We start from the raw sequence: 27,458 nt of genomic DNA, 5'->3' as shown, positions 1-27,458 counted from the left end.
AAATTCTGCCAAATTTGCTTTGAAAAGCTAACGCGCAAGCAACATTTTGCGTGCAAGTCCAACAATGCCCTTTGTTGCTCCACCTGCTGCATTAGTCTATTCGCCTTTTCTGGATTTCACAAATACGTTCACCGTTATTCGTTGCGCACACACCCCCAATTTTAACCTCATTTCTGTGCAAGGTTGTAGTTAAAATACATTCCCTGTTTTTTTTTTCAGAGTAACATACATGACTGCAGGCATAAGCAAATATTATTGCATTGGTCATTTCAATTTAATAAGAGTTCTTGATTCGGTGGCAAAAAACTACACCTAGTTGGCTATTCCAAAGCCCAACCTCTCCCTAGCTGATAGAGACCTTATTTCCTCGCACTTATTCAGAACAATATATGAGCCAGTCCATACCCCAATGCCCAAGTACGGAGACATCATACAGGATAATGGTGTCCGTCTGCCTCTGAAAATAGTTTGTCACTCGAATCAGCAGCAACCCTACGAAGGAGCGCCGAGGTAAGACGCCAGCCGAAGAATGTCACAGAAGACGCCTCCGGCCGTCACCTCCGCGCCTGCGCCCGGCCCCCGCACGATCAGCGGCTGCTCCTTGTACCTCGAGGTGGTGAACGCGATTATGTTGTCGGAGCCAGATAGCTGCGCGAACGGGTGGTCCCTCTTGTACCTCCGCAGCTCTACCTGTCCCTTCTTGTTCACCGCATCAACGACTCCGACGTACCGCAGGACCTTCAGATGAAGAATGGCTTAGTCACCTCTACTAATGTAACTTCGGAAAGATGCGGAGCAGAAGCTAGATATCATGCATTGCACAATGCAATTCTAAGTCTAATAGGAGTGCATCTGAATGGTGTCGCGGCATGGGGAATCAAGAAAGCAAGAGGCCTACTCACTTCGCCTGCAGCCTCAGCATCACTGCGTTGCCTGGCCCAGTCCTCATCGAAGGATGGTAGCTTTTGCATGAACTCATCTGCCGATGAGCATGACTGCATGACAAAACAAGTTGGAATCTGCGCAGTGCAAGGCATCAGTTGCTAAGAGGAGATTAAGCTTACCGTAAGTGCCTCTGGCACAAGGCTCTTCACAGGAATATCGGAAAGTTCAAGCTTTAGACTAGATTCTCTTGCGAGGATGATGACCTGCTCCAATAAAAAAAGACGCGAGTATGGTGAATGATTGCGCAAAAGGTATTAAAAAAAGGTACAATAATTCATTACCCAGTCTTTTTTTTCCTTTTATTTTCACTTTCGCAACAAACAACAGAGACTATAACATTTCTCGAAATAATATTTTGGTTTCCTGATTTAAATCCTTTACACACACGAAAAACTAGGAATTCCATCATGTGATTGACCGTGGAAAAAATTAAACAAAAATTAGGTTCAAGAAGACTATAGATGAAAATATCACTAAAGAGAGTATTTGACTAAGCCCATCGTTGGCTACATCTTTCAAGTTGTATATATGTTGCAACGATTCTCGTTGATGTTGATAGATAAATCAGAAAATTTGTTGACTGAGCTGATACAGTGCTCGGTATTACTATTGTTTCTGCAGAAAATAAGCTCTACCTTTCTGGCAACATCAGTTCCAGATAGATCATCTCTTGGATCAGGTTCAGTGTATCCAGCCTCTTTTGCTTCAGCAACAACATCACTAAAGGTCCTTCTTCCTTCAAAATTGTTAAAAATGTAGCTCAAAGTTCCACTGCAATTGAACAGACAACAAACAATGTATCAGCCAACATCTATCCAAGTATTTGGTACATGACTTTTACTAGTCCCTTGTGCTTTACTAAAACTGCGGAGTGCCAAGGTAAATTCTTAGTCCTGAAGCATACACACACCTGAAAATGCCCTCGACACGCAGTATCTTGTCTCCCGTCTCTAGAAGACCTCGCAGGGTGCTAATGATTGGGAGACCCGCACCAACAGTTGCTTCATAAAAGTAATGAGTATATGATGCACGCTGCAGAGTCCGTAGTTTCAGGTACTGTAGGCAAGGAACAAAATTCATTCCTTCATTAGTAAACACTCCACTCCAGTAGCAGAACATAGATGTTATATGCACAAGTGTCTGAGAATTGAGATCATTTTATTAGCAACTAGATCTCAATTCCAGGGTTTAAGAACCATTTTGTGGTTGCAATCCAGTGCTAAGATGCATTGATGAATCTAACTAGTTACAGTGAACTTTGTTAATTCTATAAGATTCTTTTTTCAACAGAAGATTTTGCTATTATGGCCCCAAAACAGATTATTTCAACCAACTGTTCTATCTAAAAGTAGAAGAAATATATGCTCTGAGAAGCCATCATAATTCTAAACAGAGAGCAGGTCTTCAAGATTATGGATTAGGCATGATTCGCAGTCATCGACATTGTGAGTGGGTACAAAACTGGCGTTCAATTGAAATACATAGTCAATGATCACTTAATAGATAAAAATAATTGTTTCAAAACATAAAGAAATTTGTACAAAACTTTGCCAAATAGTTACCCGATCAAGTGGCCCAGAATTTGCTTTCTTATTCGGTGTGATGACATGGATACCCTTCTTTAACCAATCATAATAGTGGGATGCTACATTTGTATCTGCTGTGCAGTCCACCAAAACTTTGTTCGGAAATACATGATTATCAGACAAATGGCAGACAAAATTAGCAAGATCAGCTGGTTCTGCTTCCTTTCGTAGAAGCTCTTTCCACTGGGTCAAGTCTATTCCTCTACACAAAGAAACAAAAAGAATAGTGAAACATTTTTTTTCCTCGAACACGTAGGAGAGCTACGGGTCATTTCATTAAAAAGGAGATAACCAAAGTACACCAAGAACACTTAGAATCAACAACGCGCCACACACATGAAGAAGAGACGACCTAAGAACCAAAAACTAACAAACTAAAACACTTCGGAGGCTACTAGCTCCAGCTCACCCCACAAAACACCTTCAACTGATACTGTTGTCACAACCAAATTTACATTTGGAGAAACATTATTGAAGACGTAGTCGTTACGATGCTTCCATGACTCCCAAGCCACAAGAATGACAAGGGAATTGAAACCTTTCCTCAGTAGCTTCGCAACCATCTTAGTACGCACCCATCCACCATTCAGAGAACACCACATCGGTGGAATGAGGAACCACTACTTGCAGACCACACTTCTAAAGAATGGTCTGTCACACCTACCGCGCAAACACGCAAGAAACCAGTAAATGCTGAATGGATTCAGCATCTTGGTCACAAAGATGACAAGAAACGGGATGGGGCAAGCCTCTCCTAGCCAAGCGATCGGTAGTCCAACATCTGTTGTGAAGAGCAAGCCAAAGGAAGAATTTGCACCGAAGGGGAGCCCAGGACTTCCAGACAAGTTTCCACGAAGCAAAACTGATAGAACCGATAAAGGAGTGGTACGCTGATTTACTTGAATAGATATTGTCGATGTAAAGAATATAGGGGTCCCCCCACCGGGATGGCCCGCAACGGTCAGTTTTGGTAGTATCTACTTCCGTTCTTTGGCCCATGACCCCCGCGCGACCAGTCGACGCTAGTGCGACCACGGCCATAGCCTTCGCAGGATTCCCCGCAACTAATCCTTACTGGTCGCGGGGCAGGTACTCGTCTAGACCAGTCAAACCTCATTTAATATCGCTACTCATGTCATTTTCCTTCCCCAGGCAATTCACTCCGGCTGAGGTGACATGGCCGGCGCAAAGTTACCGTATCCCATCCCGCAACAATTATGTTGCGGGACGGGCTCGCAGACGTGACAAGGGGCGTGGCAAGCGCGCGTGGGAAACCTACGACAGGACAAGGTAGGCCGGGCGCTTCGGGCGCGACAAACGGGGGTGCGGCTGATGGACGGGACGGGCGCCGTAGGGACCCACGGTAGGCACAACGCATGTATACTTGTAATGATTATTTATATCGATTTTCTAGACAGGCATGGATCTTTGTTGGGCCCACCTGTAAAACTTCCACCCCTCTAGAATATAAAGAGGGATATCTTCTGTAAACGAAGAGGATGGAGAATAATACACAAGATGTAGGGCTATTACCCCACGAGGAGCCTGAACTTGGATAACTCTGGTGTTCTTGAGCAACAAACACACACACATTCCACAGGTACACCCGGAATGTCGATCACGCACCCATTGTCCAACATACCCCGAAATCATTATCAGGGATTTATTCTCGATAGATACCCAACCCATCAAACCTCCAGAAGTGTTGATCACTTACACCGTGTTGCAAAACAATTGATTCCAAAAGCTCTCATAGCTAAAGATATTCCACCAAAGCTTGTACAAAGAGAGCTCCTTTAATATCAGACACCCAACGATGGTTCAAGGTCTGGCAAACAATTATTAGATTGAGCACACGCTAAGGGACAAGAAGAGACAGATTAGGAGCCAAATCCAAAATGGATCTACCCTGCAACCACCTATCCATCCAAAACAAGGTGTTGAACCATCACTAACAGATGTCTAGATTGCAATATCAAATAAAGCTGACGCAGTACCAGGAACTTGAACCTTGAAACCAGCCCAAGGCCTAGAAGGCTCAGTCTTTCATAGCCACAACCATCAAGTATGAAGAGCCCATCCAAGAGTGGCCAAATCCAGAAAACCTAAACCACCAAACTGAATAGGCCGGCACACCTGCCTCCAGGAAACCAAACAATTACCTCCATTAACTTGTTATTGGCCCTTCCACAGAAATCCCCTTCTTCTCTTGTCAATGGCTTTGAGAACCCATTTAGGGAGGTCCAAAGTGATCATATGATATATAGGTATTGCGGAAAGAACCACACAAACCATAACAAGCCTGCCTGCACGATTCATCAAGGCAACTTTCCATCCAGGCAAATGATCCGCCACTTTATCAACCAAAGGTTGCAACTCAGCTTTTGAGGGTTTCCTAACCGTAAGAGGGAGACCCGGGTAAGTGCACGGGAAATTCTTAACCTCACAAGGCAGATGTTCCCTTATGATTGACAAATCATCCTCTTGACATTGGATAGGAGTCACTGAACATTTGGAAATATTACTCCTAAGACCTGATACTACACCAAAGATATCCAACAATTGCTTGGTCAAGATAATATCATTATCAGTTGGGAGAAGAAATAAGACTACATCATCAGCGTAAAGAGAGACCCGGTGATGTTGTCTAGAAGCTACAAGTGGTTGCAAAAGACCATCCATGCAGGCTCGATCAATCAAGGAATTTAGCACGTCCATTATTAGAATAAATCGCATAGACGATAAGGGATCGCCTTGCCTAAGCCTGCAATGGTGAATAATCGTCTCACCCGGTTCTCCATTCAATAAAATCCGAGTAGAAGCAGTGGACAGTTAACAACACAAAAGGTTGAACCACCGAAGACCAAATCCCAAACTCCGGAGCACCTCCAACAGGAAAGACCAAGAGACCGAATCGAATGCCTTTGATATATCCAGCTTGAGAAGAATATATGTCTCCTTCCGCTTATGAAGGCACCTTGCAAATTGCTGCACAAGAAGGAAATTATCTTGGATACACCAACCGCGTACGAAGGCGCTTTGATTAGACGAGACCATGAAAGAAAGCCTTGGAGCTAGGCGATTTGCCAGAACTTTTGCAAGAAGCTTTGTAAAGCTATGAATGAGACTAATAGGACGGTGATCATTGATAAGCACCGCATCAGATTTCTTAGGGAAAAGGATGATATACTAGCCACCCCCAAAAGTGGTAGCAGTCAAGAAAATAGGTCAGTAAAACAGGTTTTCGAAGAACAAACAAATAAAAAATTTCCATGACAATTTGCATGGCATGCAAAAAAATCTCTCAATGTCTAGCTTAACTACTAGCTGAGTCCTGAAAAGTGAAAATGCACTGGATCATAGGTCAATAGAAGCAAACAAAATTTTAAAGTCATATTCTTATAAACTGACAACCCAGAATATTGTCCTGTCAATCACTATTAGGGCACCGCAATTAGGGAGCAGTTGGAAATCTGAGCAACCAGACGTGCCAGTTGGCTGATGCCACAGTCAGCCATGAGATATGGCAAAAAGGAAAGAGGGGGTGGGGGCAACAGAGGTCAAGGTGCAGCTACAACACCCATTTCATCATAGCAGAAGCATTTTGTTAATTTCTGACAAAAATGAAAATTCAGGCGTATTCTTTGCAGAAAAGCTGCACATAATGCAGGAACAATGAGTATTCAGTAACATACGTGTCACTCAAAAGCATCGTACTAGAGCCGATTATTCCCATCACACGCAGATCAATGTTCAAATTTTCCTTCAGAAGAGCAGCCTGCAAAAGAATCTGAATTAGTACAAGAGAAAAAAAATGCTCTGTCTGAGGTGCAGCTTTCAATTTCTCTAATTTTGTGCTAAGCCGGAAAGAGATTTGAATTAATATTGTATTTACACAGAGATAAGCCTTATCTTGTCTCAGTCAACTCTTAACTATCCTAAACACCAATAATAACCGTGGGTGTTGGTTTCACTCATGCAACTGCATGAACATTTTCAAGTAGGCTTTGCAGCACAAAAGGCTTATTTTAAAGCTCTGGTCATGAACAATTCAAAACTAATTGATTCCTCCATATTAGGGTGTTATGTGGGGCCACACTGTGATGTCTGCCAGCTGTGAGGAGCTTGCCAGCAACAGAATCATGGCAGAACAGAGATACATTGGGTATGGTTAGCAACTTGGGGCAGAATACTCTTCGTTAGGCTAGCTATCTTGAATAGATGTTGGACTCCTGACAGTCTCGCCCAGCGTCATGCCCGCTTTGTGATCAAGCGGATGAGAACATGCTACATTTACTGATCTCTTGCGTGTTTGCAAGACAAGTGTGGTTTTCATTTTTCAGAAGCTTGGGCTGCAGGCTTTAACCCCACAACTTCATACAACCTCTTTCTCCAGCCGGTGATGCAAGGTGATTAAAAAGGTCGACAAGCAACTTAAAAAGGGTCTTAACTCACTCATAATTCTTGTTTCTGGGGAGATTTGGAAGCATCGCAACGCGTGTCTTTAACGGTACTGCACATAGCGTGGACGTCGTGTTGAGGAAAGTGGGTGAGGAAGGAGCCATGTGGTGTGCGGCCGAGGCTAAGGAGCTCCGGAGGCTGTGGCTGGGGTAGTATGCCTTTTTAGGTTCATTCTTCTGGTCGTGCTGTTTTCTTGCGTGTAGCGCGTTTGTTCCTGTTGGCCAATGCCTTGCATTGGTGCTTACTTTGTTTCTCTTCTCCTTTAATAAAATGAAATGCAGCTCTCCTGCATTTTCGAGAAAAAAAAACTTGGGACAGAAGAAAGAGTAGAGGTGAGAAGACAGGACTTGCTTTCTTCATCCATGATGATTTAGAGTAAATCGGTAGCGTCTTACATTCCGCCATGCCCATTTACTGACCCCCAGGACCCATTTACTCGAATTGCCAGATTTACAACAATGCCATCCAACACACACAGTCATGTGCAGGTCTAGGCTAGGGCAGGCCAGAGCAGTACTGTAGCATCAGCATCTCTCTCTCTGCCTATTAGATAGTTTACTTAGTCCCTAAGTGTCGAGAGTTAATCCTTGACAATGATTTCGGTGTGTACCGATCGAAGGGCGCATGAACAACGCTTAAAGTGTGCGTACGTCGGTGTGTGTATTGAACTCAACAATACCGGAGTTATCCAGGTTCAGACCTCCCGAAGAATAATAGTCTTATATCATGTGTATTTTGTTATGAGTGCTTATGAATCGGTTACCCATCCTCTCCTTACAAACCGAATCCCCCTCTCTTTATATACCAGAGAGAGAATTTACAAGTGGGCCCCGATTAGCAGATCCGTGTCTAGCTAAATATTCTACTCTTAGATCATATCCTGGAGAACCGAGTGAGCCTAACTTGCCCTGAGAGCTTTGAGTGCCTATCCCAACCGTGGAACGCCTCCACACCTATCTCCCCTGGCCATCTGGCCTGTTCTATCGACATGCACCGTAAGATCGTCTACCAAGCCATCCTGTCCCTGCGCCCCGCGAGTCTACCTGTAAAACCGTCCACTTGCCTGGTCGTTCTGCAGACCCTGTCTCGTCAACCGTGCCGTGCTACGCCGTCCGCAAGGCCCCATCCATAGCATTTAATGCTACGGGACAGGGTAGTCCCCAACCGCGTCGGCCATAACTTTGTTCGCTGGATGGGTGTCTGGGGAAGGAAAACACTTAGTAGGTAGCAATAAATGCGATTAGATGGGTTAGGTAAGGACTGGCCCTGCGACCAGGTGGCAGCTCGCGGGATCTCATAATATCACAAGGAGGCTGGTCGCGCAAACCTTGCGCTGGTAGTGCGAGCTTGGGCCTGATCGCGCGATGGTCCATGGTTCAAAAAATATCCCCCGTTGGTCGGCATATCCCTCGTGGGCCCGTTAGCTAAAACGCCCCCTTACTCAATACTCTGACAGTAGCCCCCAAGTTCCCCCGTGGCGGTAGTCAGGTCTGGTCGCACCACTCGGACCCCGAGGGAACATAGTCCACCCAGAGTTTGGTCGTCAACACCATTTAGCTTTCAGAGTTTGATCCTGAACTTCACGTCACGTGGGGTGGTTAAGCATCCTGAGAGGAAGAGAGGGACATTGAATGTTGCTGGGCCCGAGGGGCTTTTGGTTCCTCATGCGTGCCCCTTTGGACTTCGAGAGGTTCGGATGTCGCGTCGATTGAGATTCCTCAATACTTCCTGGAGCGAGGTGTCTATGATGGAATGTGTATAATAGGGTGTTGGTGCCCAGGCGCCGCCATGTGCACATGGGTTTGACCGGGGCGTGGCCATGAGTCCCCTGGGTAGTAAATGGTAGGTTCGTGGGGATGTTTTACACAGTGTTTCCGCCTTCCACCCCAAGTGTGAATCAATGGCTGACTAGGCTATAAAAGTAAGAGTTCACCCAATTGGCCACCCATCGATGCCTTTTGCAAAATAAGAAGACAACTCTCCCTAAAGATCCTTCGTCGGGAAGGTCGATGGGTTTGGAGGATTTGGCAAGGTCTGAGCTGCCTCCGACACCGGCTCTGCTAGCTGTGGTGCCCCCGAGGGCAGACAATGTCAAGGACCTGCTCGCACGGTTGGAGCCAACCACCCACATGCTTCCCTCGCTGCAGAGGGCCTCCCCTGCAATTCCCGTCCGATCACCGATTCGAGCGGTCGCCCTAGGGGAGGTTATAGACATCTCCCGCAACAAGGAGATGGATTGGGACCTTCTACAGAAGGAGATCAACGAAGAGAAGGCGAAGGAGGAGCAGAAAAAGGGTCCGGCGGGTTCACCAGCACCGGTCAGCAGCTCCAACAGGGTCTCCGCATCGGCCATCCTACTTGACCCCTACGTAGGTCATCGTCTAATTCCCAGGGCGACCAGCTGCCGCCCTCGAGAAGAGTATCAGAGGTTCCTTGACTCGTTCAAGAGTAAGTAAAGGTTCACATACCTCTGAACTCTTGGAGCTGGTGGATTCCCACGCCTTACAAGAGTCAGACGAAACCTTTCTACCAATTGTGAGTCGGCCACATGAGTCAGGAGGGAAAGAACAGGTATGTAACAGGATAGTTAGTCCGACTAGATGTAATCGTCCTGTCTGTAATCAATCATTTGCATGAATGAAAATATTCCAACCATTTCTGATGGCCTTGCCGATGACCGCAAGATTATATGGGGGCCTCGCGATTTTTGGATCGTCCGATCCGAGCCTCTGTTCGGAGTGTTCAGAGAGTTTTCCCTGTGTTATCGCGACGCGTAGGCTTTGATTGTTCCATCCTGCCCATCAATTAGGCTCTCGAAGCGCAGGATAGTCCTTGGCACAAGTCCCTGAGCAACGACCAGCGCTCGGGGGCTTGTGGCCTTGTGGTCATTATCTCGAGCCGCTAGTACCTTTGTCATTGCGTGAGCAACGATCCCACGCTATGCCAGAGCCCACGGCCAACTTGTCGTTCTAACTTCCTGGTCGCCAGGTCCCGTAGTGGTCGGAGAGTCAATCCGGCAAGGGTCCGTTATTGGTCGTGACATCATGTAAAACAGAGTCTAGTCTTTCGAACTTTTAAAAACTTACAAGTCTTATTCCATGCTCGTCCGGAAGGTTCTACAAAATAGAGAAACAGACCCGTCTCTGAGCAACCCTACATGTAGAACTTGCGCAACAGGACAATATTCCAGAAGTTGTGTAATTCACGGTCGTCCTCCGTGGCTGGCTTGACCGCACCAGGTTGGGTGACATCGACTACTTTGTAGGGTCCTTCCCACATTGGGGAGAGTTTATTCCGACCAGCCTAATTCTGGATTTGCCTAAGGACGAGATCGCCTATGATCAGTCTCTGCTCCCTCACCTTGCAGTTGTGATAGTGTCTGAGGCTTTACTGATATCAGGCAACTCGGATTAGAGCACGCTCACGGAACTCTTTGATCCGGTTTATATCCTCCTCGCGTCGCGCCACCTGGTCGTCGTCCAAGTAGTTGGCCACTCGAGGCGACTAAAGGACGATCTCGGAGGGAAGCATTGCCTCTACACCAAAACAAGAAAGGGGTTTCAACCGTAGCTCTGTTGGGAGTTGTTCGCAGCAACCAGAGTATTGTAGGTAGTTCGTCCACCCAGCGTCTTGAATAGCTTATAAGGCGATCAAAAACCCGGGTTTTGATCCCTTGCAATATCATCCCATGGTACTGACATGACTTGCACTGTTTCACCAGCTCTCAAGCATCCTGGAGAGCAGTGGGCAAATAAAATCCTTGCTACAACGTTTTTCCGACCAGAGTGTGGTACGAAGCATGGCTACCACATATACCTCCATAGATATCAGAGAGCACTGTGTCCCCTCTTCCTGAGTTATGCATTTCAGTAAAAGGTCGTTGCTCCCCTGACGGTAAAGGCGTTCCTTTACTAAGGAGTATCTGCGGACTTGCCACGAGACCTTTTCTATTGACACATCATCGTCAAGGATTGCTCGATTCTGAAGGTAGTTCGAGATCTGATCCATCCTAGTCATACCTGAATCGAGCAGAGTGACCACATGATGGCCACCCGAGGTCGACGGCACCGAAGCAAGCGTTGCCTCCAAAAGTGTTGCCTATAATACTCTGTTTCCAAGTAGAGCATCCTCTTCACCTTGACCCAAGACCGCAGTGGATGGTCGTGTGAGTTTTTCTTCAAAGATTCCGATCGGGACAGGTTCGCAAGAAGAAGCTAGACAGGCCAGCTCATCGGGTAAGAAGTTGTCCTTGCGAGGGACGTGCCTAACTTTGAAACGAAAAAACATTGCTCCAATCTCCTCTCTTCAATGAGGTATGCCACCATTGTTGGATCAGAGCATTGAAACTCCTTATGCACTTGGTTAACAACCAGTAGCGAGTCTCTCATCGCTAACAGGTGTTTAATCCAGACAAGAGGCTACCCACATTCTAGACAAGAGACCCTCGTATTCCGCAATATTGTTAATGGCTGAAAAACATAATTGAACTACCTACCTGATGATGTCACTGGTTGGTGAGGTCAGGACTACTCTAGCCCCCACTCCCTTTAGCGTGAACGATCCATCGAAGTGCAAGGTCCAGAGCTCATCTCTCTTGTCGTTGTACCTGCTCGAGCTCAAAAGACGACCACTCGGCCATAAAATCGACCAGCGTTTGGGACTTGATAGCCATTCAAGGGACGAACTGGAGATCAAACTCCCCAACCTCCACGGATCACTTTGCCGTTCTTCTTGCCACATCCCTATTATGGAGAATTTCGCTGATCAGGAGCGAGGAGATTACCTTGATTTTGTAGGCCTGAAAGTAGTGTCTGAGCTTGCAAGAAGCTGTCAGAATGGCGTATAGCAGCTTCTAAGCCTGTGGATACCGAGCTTTCGCATCGTGTAGGATCTCACTGGCATAGTACACCGTTCGCTGAAGACCTTCTCGCTTGACAACCAGTACCGCGCTCACGACCTGTGGGGTGACTGCAATATAGAGATAGAGTTCCTCGTCTGGTCGAGGTACGGTCAGTACAGGAGGGGAGGAGAGATACCTTTTTAGATCTTAGAGGGTTGTTTTCGCCTCCGGTGTCCACCAAAAGTGGTCGCTCCTCTTCAAGAGCTTGAAGAGCGGCAACCCCCTCTCCCAGCCTTGAGATGAACCTGCTCAATGCTACCACACATCCTGTTAGTTTCTGGACTTCTTTTAGCCTGGTCAGGGGCTTCATCTGGTCGATGGCTCTGATCTTGCCATGGTTTGCCTCTTTCCTCGACTGGAACGAGGAATCCGAGCAACTTCCCCAATAGGACTCCAAACGTGCACTTATCTGGATTCATCTTCATACGGTACTTCCGAAGGTTGTCGAACATTTCCTAAAGGTCCGCGACCAGATCATCCTTAGTTCTACTCTTCACAACCACATCATTCATGTACGCCTCGACGTTTCTACCGAGCTGTTGTCAAAGAATGAGCTGAATACAAAGATGGTAAGTGGCACCGGTGCTTTTTAAACCAAAAGGCATTTTTACATAACAAAAGAATCTGAAGGGTGTTACAAAAGCAGTCTTCTCCTCATTTTCCCTACACATGCTAATTTGGTGATACCCCGAACGGGCATCTAAGAAGCTTAGGAGATTGCAGCCGATGGTTGAGTCGACAAGCTAGTCAATCACTGTTATCAGACCTGATATTGCTCAAGCAGCTCATATTTTGAGTCAGTTTGAGTACTCCTACGTCTGTGCATTTTGGTCATTTGCTTCGGGTATTACGTTACTTGAGGGGGACATCATCTCAGTGCTTGTTTTATGCCGTTCTAGTCCGCTTCAGCTTTATGCTTACTCAAACTCCACTTGGGCGAGTGATCCGATGGATCGTTGTTCTATCACTGGTTATTGTATCTTTTTGGTACTTCTCCGCTTACATGGTAGTCCAAGAAGTAGATTGTTGTATCATGTTCCAGTATATAGGTAGAACTTCGAGCTCTTGCCACTACTACTTCGGAAATTGTATGGCTTCGCTAGTTGTTGGTTGATTTTGGAGTCTCTTGTGAAGCACCAACATCTCTTTTCTATGGAATCATATAGATTGTTAATGATCATGTGAAGTATGAACTCACAAAGTATATTGGTGTTGATGCTTCCTTTACTCGATTTCATTGTCATCAGAAAATAATTGCTCTTCAGTATATGCCATCAGAGTTGCAAGTTACAAACTTTTTCACCAAAGCCCAAACTCAAGCGCATCATCGACTTCATTTGCTCAAACTCAATGTTTACGAGCTTCCTATACCACCTTGAGTTTGAGGGGGGTGTTAAGTCATATATATCTAGGCCCATATGTATTCTAGGTCCACGAGGTAGCCCATGAGGACTCTATATATTGAAGTCAAAACTAATGGATGGATTATCTTCTTCTACACACAATTCCAGGTAAGGTGACAGGTTCCACCACAAGGACCCTAACGAATTAAGCTATGTTGTTCAAATGTTATTTAGGGCACATCCTTTTCTTTTCTTTCCTTTCCTATCTGGGTAAGCCATCAAACAAAAATAGCAGCAGATATTATTACTACTGTTGTATTAGGTTCCTTGGCCAGAAATGTATGGTAGTTATATTTCATAAGGCCTTGAATGAAGGAGGGGTCAGCACTGGCAGTGATAAGAAACGAGATAAGAGGCAAGCTGTGATCGGCAATGATGCTTGTTATGAATAGCACTTGTATTCAACATAGGGGCTCTAGGCCCAAATATATACATGTACAGGTGAGGGCAAATATGCAGAAAACCCCTTATACAATGGGGAAAATACAAATACACATATACATCTAACACCCCCCCCCCCCACAAACTCAGGGTGGATCAAGAACACTGAGTTTGGAGAGATAAAACCTGTGCTGAGCTCTCGTCTATGCCTTCGTGAAGAAATCTGCCAACTGAAGCTCCGAAGGCACATACCGAAGAACAATCACATCATCCTGTACCTGTGCTCGTGTATAAGAAGCATCAACACCAATATGCTTCGTGAGCTCATGCTTCACCGGATCACGAGCAATACTGATAGCACCTGTACTGTCAGACAAAAGAGGAGTCGGTGTAGTAACAGAAACACCAAAATCCTCAAGCAACCACCGTAGCCAAGTAACCTCTGCTGTCACAAGAGCCATAGCTCGCAACTCAGCCTCTGCACTCAAACGAGAAACGGCTGTCTGCTTCTTAGTCTTCCAAGCAATGAGGGAACCACCAAGAAAAACACAATAGGCAGAAAGAGAACGACGATCAGAGGAATCACTAGCCCAAGTGGCATCTGAATAGGCCTGAAGGTGTAAAGAACTGGAGCGCGGAAAGAACAGACGACGAGAGATAGTCCCATGAAGATAACGCAGAACCCGAAGAAGATGATTATAGTGGAGCTGAGTGGGAGCTGAAACAAACTGACTGAGGATATGTACAGAGTACGAAATGTCAGGACGAGTAACACCAAGATACACAAGACTCCCTACAATGTGACGATAGCGTGTGGGATCAGAAAGAGGCTCACCATCGGTGGCACGAAGATGAACATTAAGCTCCATGGGAGTCTCAATAGTACGTTGGTCAGTGAGAGAAGCACGATCAAGGAGTTCCTGAATGTACTTTTCTTAGGACAGATAGAAGCCCTCAGGCGTGGAAGAAACCTCAATTCCAAGAAAGTAACGAAGAGGACCTAGATCAGACATGAGAAACTGCTCACTGAGGCGTGCCTTCACAAAGGCAATGTACTGAGAATCATCTCCAGTAATGATCATATCATCAACATAAAGAAGGAGAAGTGTCCGACCACGAGATGAAGTGTGGACAAAAAGCGCCGGATCATGAGCACTGGCAGAAAAACCAGCAGCACTAACGACAGAAGCAAAGCGCTGAAACCAAGCACGAGGAGCTTGCTTAAGCCCATAAAGAGAGCGACGAAGGCGACAAACCATACCCTCAGGGACGGAATATCCAGGCGGAGGCTGCATATACACCACCTCACGCAACTCGCCATTAAGGCATTATTGACATCAAGCTGAGAGATGGACCACGCACGAACAGATGCCACAGCAAGAAGAGTGCGAACAGTGGTCATGTGAGCCACAGGAGCAAAGGTCTCATCATAGTCACGACCATGCTCCTGCTGAAAACCACGCGCCACAAGGCGAGCCTTGTAACGCTCAAGAGAACCATCAGATCGGGTCTTAACCTTGTAAACCCACTTGCACGTGATAGGACGAACATGTGCAGGAAGGGAAACAAGATCCCACGTGCCAGTGCGCTCAAGAGCAGCAATCTCCTCTGCCATCGCATGCTGCCATTCCTGATGATGAATAGCATCGCGGTAAGAGGTCGGCTCAGAAAGAACAGTGCCAGCAACAAACCGGTCTGGAGGTCGAATCGACCGACGATCACGAAGGGCATAGTGGTGAGACTCAGAAGAAGAATCCTCTGCAGAAGATGACTCACCGGAAGAAGACACATCAGACAAAGATGCATTCGGAGAAGGTGGCACATCAGAGGAAGGCATAGCAGAGGATGGATCTGCAACACGTCGGTCACGTGTGTAGAACTGTGTCACAGGCGGCTTATGATCATAGATAGTATCAACTGGAGCCTGAGAAGAAGGCTCCAAAGACGACACCACAGAAGGATCAGAAAAAGAGGGCACCAAGCGTGAGGACTGAGCAGTGACAATAGGAGTATCAGGAAAAGTCAGGAAAGAAAGTGGCTCAACTACAAATGCATGAGAAGCATCTGAAGAAGGACGAGGATAGAAAGGACAAGACTCATCAAAAGTAACATCCCGAGAGATCCTAATCCGACGTTCAATAGGATCCCAACAACGATACCCCTTATGTTCAGCACTATATCCCAGAAAGACACACTCAACAGACTGAGCGGTCAGCTTGGTGCGCTCTCGAGGTGCAAGGAGCACATAGCACACACAACCAAAAAGACGAAGGCTGGAGTAGTCAGGCGTCTTCCCACAAAGACGCTCATATGGAATCCCACCATGAAGAGCTGATGAAGGCTGGATGTTAGTCAAATAAGTGGCAGTAGAGACAGCATCGGCCCAAAAATGAGGTGGAACAGAAGAGGCAATCATAAGAGCATGAGCAGTCACAAGAAGATGACGATGCTTGCGCTCAGCAACACCGTTCTGAGCATGAGCACCAGGACAAGAGAATTGGGTAAGAGTGCCCTGCTCCGAAAGAAACTGGTCAAGGGCTCTAGAAAGGTACTCCCCAGCAGAGTCAGCACGAAAAATCCTAATGGCAGTGTCAAACTGAGTACGAACCATGGTGGCAAATGTCTTATAGATAGATAAAGCCTCACTATGATGTGTCATGAAATAAACCCATGTGTGGCGAGAAAAATCATCTATAAAAAGTATATAGTATCGATGGCCCCCTTTCGAAACGAAGAGAGCCGGACCCCATACATCAGAATGAACAAGATCAAAAGGACGCTTCGACACTGACTCACTAGAATGATAGGGAAGCTGAATCTACTTACCTAGCCTACATCCCTGACACTGATCCAATAATACATCACCAGAGACGGATCCCAAAAGACCACGACGAACTAATGTAGACAGACGCTAACCACAAAGATGGCCCAAACGATGATGCCACTGAGCAAAGGACGATGAAGACGAAACAGCAGAAGCAGAGCCCACAAGACTAGCAGAGGCAGCGAAAGGAAGACGAAGCCAGTCAAGCTCCCAAATGCGCTGAGAATCACGTCGACGAGGGCCAGTACCAACCAGGAGACCCGTGCTGCGATCCTGAACACAACAAGAGTCAGAGTTGAGAATGACACGACAACCATGATCAGTGAGCTGGCCAGCTGAGATAAGCTGCATGGTCAGTTTGGGAACATAAGAAACAGCAAGGACATGAAAAGAGTCAAACAAAAGAGTGCCTCGTCCTGCAACAGAAAGGGGTGATCCATCTGCGGTATGAACAGTGATAGGGATAGATGGAGTACTAATGGAAGAAAGATTGGTACGATCATAAGTCATATGAAAAGATGCACCAGAATCAAGAATCCATGGAAAAGTACCTGGAGCGGAAGTGGAAAGTGGTCCCTCAGTGGAAGACTGAGAAGCAGCAGCAGCAGCAGGATTTGACGGTGCAGAGGCCGGAGTAACAGAACCAGCAGCTCCAGGAGGTGCAGAGGTAGCAAGGCGACGAAGCAACATGAGGATCTCCTGTGTCTCAGAACCAGCAGAACCCCTCTGAGAACCTCCAGTACCAGGACTACTAGCACTACTGCCACCCTGTGAAGTACGACCACCACGACGACCCTAAGCCTTCTTCTTCCTGTAACAATAATCCTCCACATGTCCATCCTTATCACAATACTTGCAATGAAGACCGCCACTCCCTCCAGCCCTAGAAGAGGGCGCCACTGAAGAAGGCGCCGCGAGCGGAGGAGTAGGCGAACGAACAGCCAAGGCAGAAGGAGACTGTAGCAGGCCTGCAGTACGAAGACGTGTCTCTTCATTACGAATAGTAGCAAGAGCATCCATCAGAGACACACAAGGTTGACGAGCAAGCAGCTGAGCACGAAGCGGCTCAAACTCAGCACGAAGACGGGTCAAGAAGTCATGTACGCCGTACCAACAAAGCATTCTTCTGACCCCTGCAGGACTCACAAGTGGCAACTGACAACTGAGGACTAAGAGAATCAAGCTAACGCCACACAGCAGACATCTGTGCATAGAACTCCTCAACTGTGGCATCACCCTGCTGTAACAGTTGCTCCTTGCGTAAAGCATCAATATACAATGACTGACCAAATGGCTCATAAAGATCACGAAGAGAAGTCCACATCTGATGTGAAAAATCAAAGTAAACAATGTCTGCAGCAAGACGCTCTTCCATACTGGCAACAAGAATAGAGGCAGCACGAGCATCCTCATCCAACCATGTCCTGTATGCAACAGAATCTGTATCATAAGCTGACAGATTATCATCATAAGAGGCAAGCAGCTGCGCCTTATCATCCTCTGAAGCATTCTCGGGAATCACTGGCTGAATAGGGCATACAGGCTTGGGTGGACATGGCAGATCACCAGTAAGAAAATCCCAAAGACGAAGACCCTTCATGTGCCACGTCATCCGTGGCACCCAGTCGCGATAATTAGTGCCATTGAAAAGCACCGGACATCGCGGAACCTGGAGACCACCTGACGAAGGAGCTGAGGACGACATCCTGAAGCAAAACACCTTTCCAGAGCCAAGCAAGATAAGCCGGCGAAGACTGTAGCAGCAGAGAGCTACGTACAGCCAAAACAGGAAAGAAAGGTAGGTCCTTTCTTTTTCTTTTCTTTTTTTTTTTGCTCACGGCTCTTCCTTTTTCTGGGTGCTCACGGCTCTGTTGAACAGAGCAAAGCAAAGGCACCGAGAGAGAGAGAGGAGCAGAGGCACGGCGCGGTCTCGACGGCAGGGGAGGCGGGTCCCCGGCGCGGTCCTGAAGGCGGTGGAGGTGGCTTCCGGCGTCCTAGCGGCGGAGGGCGAGACCCCGGCGGCGGACCCCGAAGCCCGACGGACCCTGACGCGGTGGGTCCCAACGGGGGCGAGGCGAGGTCGACGACGGGGGACCACGTCGGCGGGGCGAGGTCCAGCAGCGGCGCGAATCCGGCGGCGGCGGGACTGTTGAGTCCGGCGGCGGCGCGAATGCGGTGGCGGCGGGACGGGGCGAGGCGAGGTCGGCGGCGGGAGACCCCGTCGGCGGGGCGAGATCCAGCAGCGGTGCGAATCCAGCGGCGGCGGGACTGTTGAGTCCGGCGGCGGCGCAAATTCGGTGGCGACAGGACGGACTCCGACGGCGACGACTCGGTGAGCGGATCCGGCGGAACAGTAGCGGATCCCTCTGTTCAGAATGAAGAACAGACGGTGATGGTGGTGGGCACGCAAGTGCAACGTGCGGTGGAAAAAAAAAATCGGCCAAGGAGAGAGAGAATGAACCCTAACCCTAGTTTTTGGCTCTAATACCATGTTATGAATAGCACTTGTATTCAACATAGGGGCTCTAGGCCCAAATATATACATGTACAGGTGGGGGCAAATATGCAGAAAACCCCTTATACAATGGGGAAAATACAAAAACACATATACATCTAACAATGCTAATGGCAAGTGATGCAGCAGCAAGATAAAGGACAGAAGGGTTTAGAGGTACTACGTTACTGCCACAGCTTTTATGCAAGTTGTGCGGACAGTATTGACACTTGCCAGTGATAGAAGAAAAAATTTAAACAAGTGCCCAGTCTCTTATAATTTCTTGTCACATTTGGTTTCACAAGTGACACTTTCAATTTTCCCTTGAAAATTTTGTGTATATAGTGGATATACACGTTTCAATCCTAGTCATCAGTTGTGACAACTCAAAAATAAAATGGTTGGATAATGTTCATGACATGATGAAACTGAATATACCTGATCCTTCAGCTGGTTTAGGAGTGTCCCACCAATCAAACCAGGTCCAATGATGCCAACAGCAAGCGTGGTTTTCGAGAGGAAGAACCTTGAGTGAGCAGCTCTCAAAGCCCTTACACAATCTTCTTGCTTCAATACAACAGTAATATTGTATTCACTGCAACCTTGTGCTATTGCTCGTACATTAATGTTTGCCTGCATCCATTATTTTAGGGTAATAAGCCCCGGCATCAATAGAACTCCCAATCTCACCAAACTCAGAAATATTAATACCTTTGCTAACGCATCAAAAAGGATTGCACTGACTCCAGGAGTGCTGGCCATCCTCAGGCCAACAGCAGCAAGAATGCTGCAACCATTAATAACTTCAACCTGAAATGAATTATTTCGTCCAAAGAATATTAGAAGTGATTCAATCCATACAAGAAATACTTTGCTATTTCATCGCAATTCATTAAGGCTGTAAGACATTTTCCTTAGTAATATCACCAATCTGTTAAGTATTCTTTCTAATGACCATGACATCAAGTTAACATGTTATTGTTCACTTGCATATCTTAATAGATTTATGATGCTGGAATAATGTAATCTGTTAATAAAAGGCTTACCTGATTTAACTCCCTAAAGCATATGTAGTTACTATGTTGGTGTACTTGCTTTTTAGAATTAGTGCATCCCTATCGCTCCCACATGTTGGATGATGCTACTACTGTTGGGAAGTAAGGATTGTTTGGACACCTTTTGCTTGTTGATTTGCCACTCTTAAAGTCTTTGGTATGGCGTGGTGCGCATGTAAGAACTGGCTGTACATGGATGCTTAATAGTTTCCTAAATAGAACTGGGGTAACACCCTATGTTTCGAAAAAGGATTGCTTGGACAGTTGTGTCAGTAGTATCCTAGTCATATTTGCTCTGTTGAGTACCCTTAATACATTTAAAAAAAAAATTGACCGACCTAGGAGGAACTAGGTGGCATTATATTAAGAAGAAATATGCACCCAAATTCGAGTTGAGGAGAACTCAAACCTGGGTGGTGGGGGTGTACATCCACACCTCCCACAAACTGAGCTAGGCTCAGTTCCTTACCTTAATACATTTAGACTGGAAATAACTTTGTTCCATTGTTTGAAACTAACACTATTTGGTGTAATTTAAGTCAAAGACATGTTTGTCAAAGCAAGTATTTAAATAATCACTGTAGAAGACGCTAATTACCTTAGATAGCCTCCCTGCTGCTAATGCCTCACGAAACCTAACATGCAAAGCTGTGGAGACTGCAGCAACTTCCTTTTCTGGAACAGCAAAGCATACTGAATGTTCACTGCTAGCCTGCACGATATTTTGCAGTGAGAACCTAGATGAATCATATATTCATATGTAGATACCAAAGAAAAAAAATATATTATCTACCTGGGATATCATGATAACATTAGCTCCAACATCTTTTACAGCACTAAATATGATACTTGCTGTACCCGGAACACCAGCCATTCCAGTTCTGCAGTGAAGAAATGGAGACTATTTACGTAACACAAGATATAGGTTTTAACAACTACATACTACACAGTCGGGACATCTTGAGTGTAAAACCTTTGGCTTTATTCTCCTTGAGTTAACATTGTAACATCAGCCCAAAGCGGCATCTAGAGTGACATCTCTAACAGACATATGGTACCAAAATTTTCTTTTGAAGCTAAAGAAGATAATGGAAGTTCAGTATAACAAAGATTAACAGCTAAAAGCATTAGGAATTAATTGTATACAACTTGGAGGTTCAAATAAGAAACGATGCTAGCTTACCCTTCAACGTTGACAAGGGCCAAGTTATCTATAGTAGCAAATGATTTGACACAAGCATCTAAATCGCCATTTTCATTGGCAGGCTGCTTGCAAATCATGGTTCCGGGGGCAGAGATATTGAACATGTTCCTAATAACAATGGGAATGTTGTCTTTCATCACAGGTATAATCGTGCGCGGATGCAACACATTTGCCCCAAAATATGACTGCACACAACAAATTCGAGTAAATCAATGAGCTTTAATTGTGGTAAGAGATCTAATAGCTTGGAATGCAAGGAAAGAATGATCTTAAAAGCATATGAACTGTTGTGCCCCATTGCTCAGACGTGGTTACATGATGAGTGACTATCGTATGAACAAGTGTTCCAAGAATTTAGAAATTACCATTTCCCAAGCCTCCTGGTAGGATAGCGTGCTTAAGATCACAGCCTCACTAACTGCATTAATCAGATGCTTTTTAATCAGATATATAATTATATACTTAACTCAGTACACAAGAAGGGACATTGCCCTGTGTTAATAGAGAACTAGACAAGTCCAATATGTTCTCTTCACATCATTTGATAATGCACACATAAATATTTACTGGATGATTTTTGTTCAATAGTTTGGTTCGCAAATATATTGTGCACTTACATTAAAATGGAGAGATCACAAGTAATTGGAGGTTTTTTATGTATCATACCCATTTCTTCAATTAAAGACTATGAAAATGAATTCAACACCAAACGTGGCAGCAGTAATGAGTAATGACAGATGCAGGCTTCTAGTTAGGCAAACATCTTATCTTGCTTTATATGCCACTGGGATAAACTTTTGTCCCAGATCTGCCACCGCTAAACCTGATATCCCATCGATGCCACTGAGTTAAAAAAAAATCCCCTCAGTGCCATTGCCAGTGCCACTGTGTTAACTCAGCGGCATTGAAGGAATATCAGGTTTAGCAGTGGCAGATCTGGGATATAAGTTTATCCCAGTGGCATATAAGGAATTAATCCCTTGTTTTATAGTATCATGGGAGATGAGCATATGAATAACTCTAGAAAAAGGCATATTCCTCCAAATATATGATGAGTACCTAAATCTATGGGAATCTCCGATGCGAACCATATTCAGTTTTACTAGCATTTCACATGAACTGCTTGACAGATTTGAATAGATAATAATCAAAGGGATGTGAGTAGGCAGGATCCCTCATATGTGATTTGAATATGTGACCCTCACATCCATTTGAATCTGATCTATCAAAATCTCAAACAGTTATCACCCAAATATGAATCTGCACTATATGCGTAATGCCTCCCCTAAATCAGTTATGCATATGTTATTGCTAACTTCAGAGCAAGTTAAAATGAATCGAATGAAAAAAATTGTCGAAAAGCAAACGAAGACTCATGTGGACAAACCTTTTCTGGGATCTGCACTAAATACCCCGTCAACATCAGTCCAGATAGTGACCTGGCGTGCCCTGACAAAAGAACCAATTATGGCTGCTGAGAAATCACTTCCATCCCTTTTTAGAGTCGTAGGAATGTTATCTGTTGTACTCGCAATAAACCCCGTAGCAACTATTATCTCAGCTGGTTGTCGAGAAAACCATTTCTGAAGTCGCTTCTCCGATTCTAAGTAATCAGGATCTACGTGATTAGAACCACTAGGTTTGACAACTAGAACTTCTCTAGTGTCCATCCAACTGCAGGGTGCCCCAGACTGCATGGTTTAGATACTAGGTCAGTTTGTTCAGAAAGGTACACAGTAGATAAAATTACCTGTATCCTGTAACTGTAACAAAGGAAAAGGAAGTAAGATTTCTTAGTTGTTTCTGTTTGTGGAAAATATATCCTTGTTTAACAAGTAAGCATTTACTTGCAATGATTGAATCCTACCCCACTATATGTAAATTTTGGCACTCAGAGAAAGCAGCAATGAGGCCACTGCTCTTATAAATGAATTCAGTGATGATGAATTTGCATCATCTCAATACTAAACTATATTTGCACATGGTTATGCATGGTAACATCCTTTCAGATAAGAACTGAATTAGAACAGCATATGGTGGTCATTTGACACAACGATGGCTTTGTAATGACTAAGCCTTCGGGTGCATGAATACTAAAGAACACTAAAGGTTAAGCAAATTAGAAAGACCTTGCTTCACCGGTACTGCAAAACTTGAAGTAAATGTGTTTCCCTCGAATGATAATTTTTTATTTTCCTTGCAATAACTGTTCAGTCAGCAAGGTAGAAAAATCATTACGAGCGCAAATGCTAGTAAGTGTTCCTGTAAAGAAATGATATAGTGCGCCTCGTTGTTTACTTGGCCATTAACATAAGGGAAGGCAGCTCCATGTAACATGAAACGTTGCTGGCATGCCAATTATACAATATTACAGTGCATAAATTTGCTGCAGCATTAGTAAGTTGTTTAAATTACAGATAAATTGTACAAGTTAGCATTTTTCATGTCTACCTTCTTTATTGCATACGATAACATCTGAGCAGACCACAACTCTCCATGCCCGACAACAAAGTCAGAGAAAGATTCTGTCACATGCCCAGCTGCAAACATATATAAATAAATAAAGGTATTATAAACCTCAGAAATTACAAAGTTTAAGTTACAACTAATTTTGGGCATATTTTGTACCCTTGCTTAACCTTGCCTAGCAAGGCTAGAGAATAATCAAAACAAACAGTGCCAGTGGATAAATGTCACTACTCAAACAAATACAGAATCCCAAAACAAGTATAAACTTCCATGGGACACAAACTCTAACAAGAAGATGGTGATTCTGATGTACAAGTCAAAGCATGATCAACTCAGCATCTAGCAGACTGCAGACATCAACAAAATCCAGTGTCCTAAAAAGCGCTAGGTACTAGGTGGGCAGTGGTGTGGCTAAGCAGCTTAGGCGGGCTAGGCAGTGATTAGGTACCAGGCAGGAGGGTAGTACCTAGGCGCTGCCTAGGCGGCTGCCTTTTGAAACAGTGAAATGGATTCTCCATGACAGCAATAGGAACAGACAAGAAAGGATTCAACAATGGGAGAATATACTTCCAGACCTGACAAGCAAGACTTCCCTCTCAAGAATAGAAGAATATGAAATGTGGAGAATTAGCAGCTCAAACCTATATAAATAGCACGGAGCATTGCTCGCAAGTTGCTGACATCTGAGTGCAACTGAGACAAGAATCTTGCAAGGTCTTCTCCATCAAGAAGATCCTTTGCTGCAGCCATATGCTTCTCAAACACTTCTTCTAATGTTATTGTATATGAGTCATCCCTTGATTGAGCCTTATGTACAAGGTTGTACATCATGTCAGTGACTTTGGACATTGCGGAAACAATGATCAGCTTTCTCTCAGAAGAATCACCAAGAACTATATCAGCAACACTCTGAATTCTTTGGGGTGTTCCCATACAGGTTCCACCAAACTTGTGCACAGACCACATATCACCTTTTGGAAGATAAGTATTGACTTCATCTTTTTCAACTGAAATAGCTGCTGCAAACAAAAAAGCACATGTGTAAAGAAATGCACCGAATCTTAGCTGGCAACATTTTCAGGGTGAGAAAAGGCTAAAATGGTATGTACAAGTAACGCTGGTGAAAGTATTAGGGCAAAGTTTTTCTAAACATTTGTTCATCTACATCTAAGTTGAATTATGAACATAAAAAAATGCAGCATGTCAGAAGATAAACACAAGCAGAAAAAAAGTGCATGTGCCTTTTCATTTTGCACAGCGCACAATGAACATATTTCCGCACAAAATTTTGCAGGCATACATGTTTTGACATGATGTACATGCATGATTTTTTTTTTATTTTCTTAAACCATATAAGAGCATCTAACCAACTTAAGTGTATCTGTGTAGGTGAACCTAAGTTTAGAAATGAATTCCTGATTAATCGAAACCTAATATAAAAAGCAGAAAAATGGTCCAAAAATGAATTCCTCGATATAAGTTGGTATTACGAGATTGTAGCCAAGTTCAAGTTAAAAAAAAAAGCGATATAACCAGACATGTTAATAGGAAGCTTAGCATGGCCAGGCATGGGCCAGGCTGGTCTTCGAAAACGAGGCCCGCAATCCGAACCAGGTCCAAGGTAGCAACTAAAGAGTATATTTTAAAATGTATCTTTTCATTTTCTCATTAAAATTATATAAACTGAAACTTCTTTTTAGGAATAACCTGAAACTGCATTGCATCCAAACAGAAAACACTGCTTTAGGGCTTTGGCCAAGGTAGGTTGAGCTTAGGCCCAGCACCTTGAGACAAGCCTGAACTCAACCCAGCACCTTGAGACAACCTTTGCACAGGTCTGGATATAACAGAACAATTCAAGTATTCTGGCCAGATCAATATGAAAACCAACTACAGTTTTCAAGAGATAAAAAGGGTACCTGCTTTGGTTCAATTATTCTATGTTTTTTATATATTTTAGGTCATCCAAGAACTTGCTAATGCACAAAGAGAGTAATCCCAAGCTCAAGTAGTAAATGATAAGTTCAAGAAATGGTTGTGCTAAATTATAGTTCTTCGAGGATAAGAAATTCCAACATTGGCAATGAGTAATGGAAGGCAGAACTACCAGCAGCTTGTCTGAGCAAATTCGTCGGGCGATGTCTATGCAAACTTCCTTGAGAGTGACCTATCCTGAACAAGATAACAACATAACGAACAGGATTAGTAACTGAAATTTTTGCAAGGCGTAAACTGGAGTAGAACAGGATTATTAACCTAATGAAGAAAGCATAACAGGACTTTAGAAGCTAGATACTCTGAATAGGATTAAAAATACATGTTCGGGAAATTATATGATAGCACTGTAAATATCAGACATTAAATGCTGAAAACGCAATTGAAGCCTGCAATGCCAACTGCTGTTAAGTGAACTGGTCAAACGATAAAATGATCCTTATTTTTTGGAATATAAGCAGAGTCACCTAGTTGAAAAGATACTTTGTCAAGGACAACAGAATTCTCAGCACAAGAGACTACCTTAGGGAGCCTACTAAAGATCGGTCTTGGCTTAACTCGTACCTCCAACATTGTGAAACTGCTTCCCTGTCAATCAGCATAACATTAACGCAGTGAGAATAAAGATTGTGAGAAACAGCAAGTAATACTCAGATATCAAACATTAGATGGCATGAATTCCTGCAAAATATTGGAATGAACAGATAGTAACAAATGCAGAATGACCAATCTAATAAAATATAAGTGGAAAGTTTCATGGGCATTCACTAAAGTAACATAAGTTCTCTACAGATAAGCTTCAACTACTGAATGAAGAGAAACTAATCTCCACTTAAGCCCACAATTATGTATTTAATTCAAAATAAATATTAGCCATCCATTTATTTCCCAACTTATCAAGACTGGTAGTATATGATCCACAAGTTTCATCAACACAAAAACTTCATGGCCTGGCCAAGGAACTCATACTCAATATTATTCCGATACTGCGCATAAGAGAATCAGCATAGTACCAATAGTTCCGTTCAGAGAGACCATACGCAGAAATTGCAACTCGATACGTACATTCCCCTACTCTTTCCAGGCCAGCTTATCAATCGCATCAAATCAGAAAAATGAGTAATCACATGATAAATCCACCACCAGCAACCCCACGCCAAGCGTCCGTATGCACCGAGATCCCAACATTTCAAGCCCTATCCCCACCCCACGAAGCCCAAACCAATTGCATCCACGATCATCACCAACCAACTGAGGAGGTAACGAGCGGTGCCTCAGGCCACCGCTGATGCCATACCCTCCGGCGCTCAACGGCCCTGCGCGATCAGAGTAGGGGCCACTATCACCAGGGGAAAACCGGCGGCGGCCACGCGCAATGCGATCACGAGCTCAGGCCGCGGCCGTTGGTATGGTACCCCAGGTGGCCTAGACTCACTGAGACGAACGGATGAGGCAAATGGGGAGAGGTCCCGTAGTATACACCTGCCGGAGGAGGGGGAGGCGAAGGGCCGCCGGCGAGAGGCGGCGGCGGGAGGGAGAGAGCTTGCGACGGCGAGGCCCCGCATCTCGCGGCGACGGCTCTCGCGGAGAGAGAGAGAGAGAGAGAGAGAGAGAAACAGAGCGCAGGCAACAGAACGGCTAGACGCCAAAAACCCTACTTTAACCCCTCCCAAGAATGCAGCTTTCACATTGTCGAAGCAAATTGCCATATAATATTTCTGATCTTTTTTTGCATGTTCCT

At 44.9% G+C, this 27,458-nt stretch overlaps 1 protein-coding gene across 2 annotated transcripts; it reads right to left on the bottom strand.

Annotated features, from left to right (window-relative positions):
• Positions 1 to 234: 234 nt before the first annotated feature.
• Positions 235 to 27,357, bottom strand: LOC133901620 (bifunctional aspartokinase/homoserine dehydrogenase 2, chloroplastic-like). Of its 2 annotated transcripts, none has more exons than XM_062343040.1 (19): positions 27,200 to 27,357; positions 26,240 to 26,305; positions 25,830 to 25,894; positions 24,364 to 24,741; positions 23,705 to 23,793; positions 22,641 to 22,944; positions 21,619 to 21,671; positions 21,233 to 21,438; positions 20,843 to 20,930; positions 20,648 to 20,761; positions 19,706 to 19,804; positions 19,433 to 19,627; positions 6,227 to 6,309; positions 2,508 to 2,733; positions 1,856 to 2,001; positions 1,581 to 1,716; positions 1,065 to 1,148; positions 903 to 995; positions 235 to 738 (listed from the first exon to the last, which is right to left on the bottom strand). In XM_062343040.1, exons 1-19 carry the CDS (start codon positions 27,280 to 27,282, stop codon positions 493 to 495), a joined length of 2,754 nt encoding a protein of 917 aa, XP_062199024.1. In that variant the 5' UTR covers positions 27,283 to 27,357; the 3' UTR covers positions 235 to 492. The 2 variants fall into 2 exon arrangements, with proteins under 2 accessions (XP_062199024.1, XP_062199025.1); XM_062343041.1 differs by having other exon boundaries at positions 24,364 to 24,738.
• Positions 27,358 to 27,458: the final 101 nt, after the last annotated feature.

Source organism: Phragmites australis, chromosome 20 (genome assembly GCF_958298935.1).
Source record: "Phragmites australis chromosome 20, lpPhrAust1.1, whole genome shotgun sequence".
NCBI classification, from domain to species: Eukaryota; Viridiplantae; Streptophyta; class Magnoliopsida; order Poales; family Poaceae; genus Phragmites; species Phragmites australis.
This window is presented reverse-complemented; position numbering and strand designations above follow the sequence as displayed.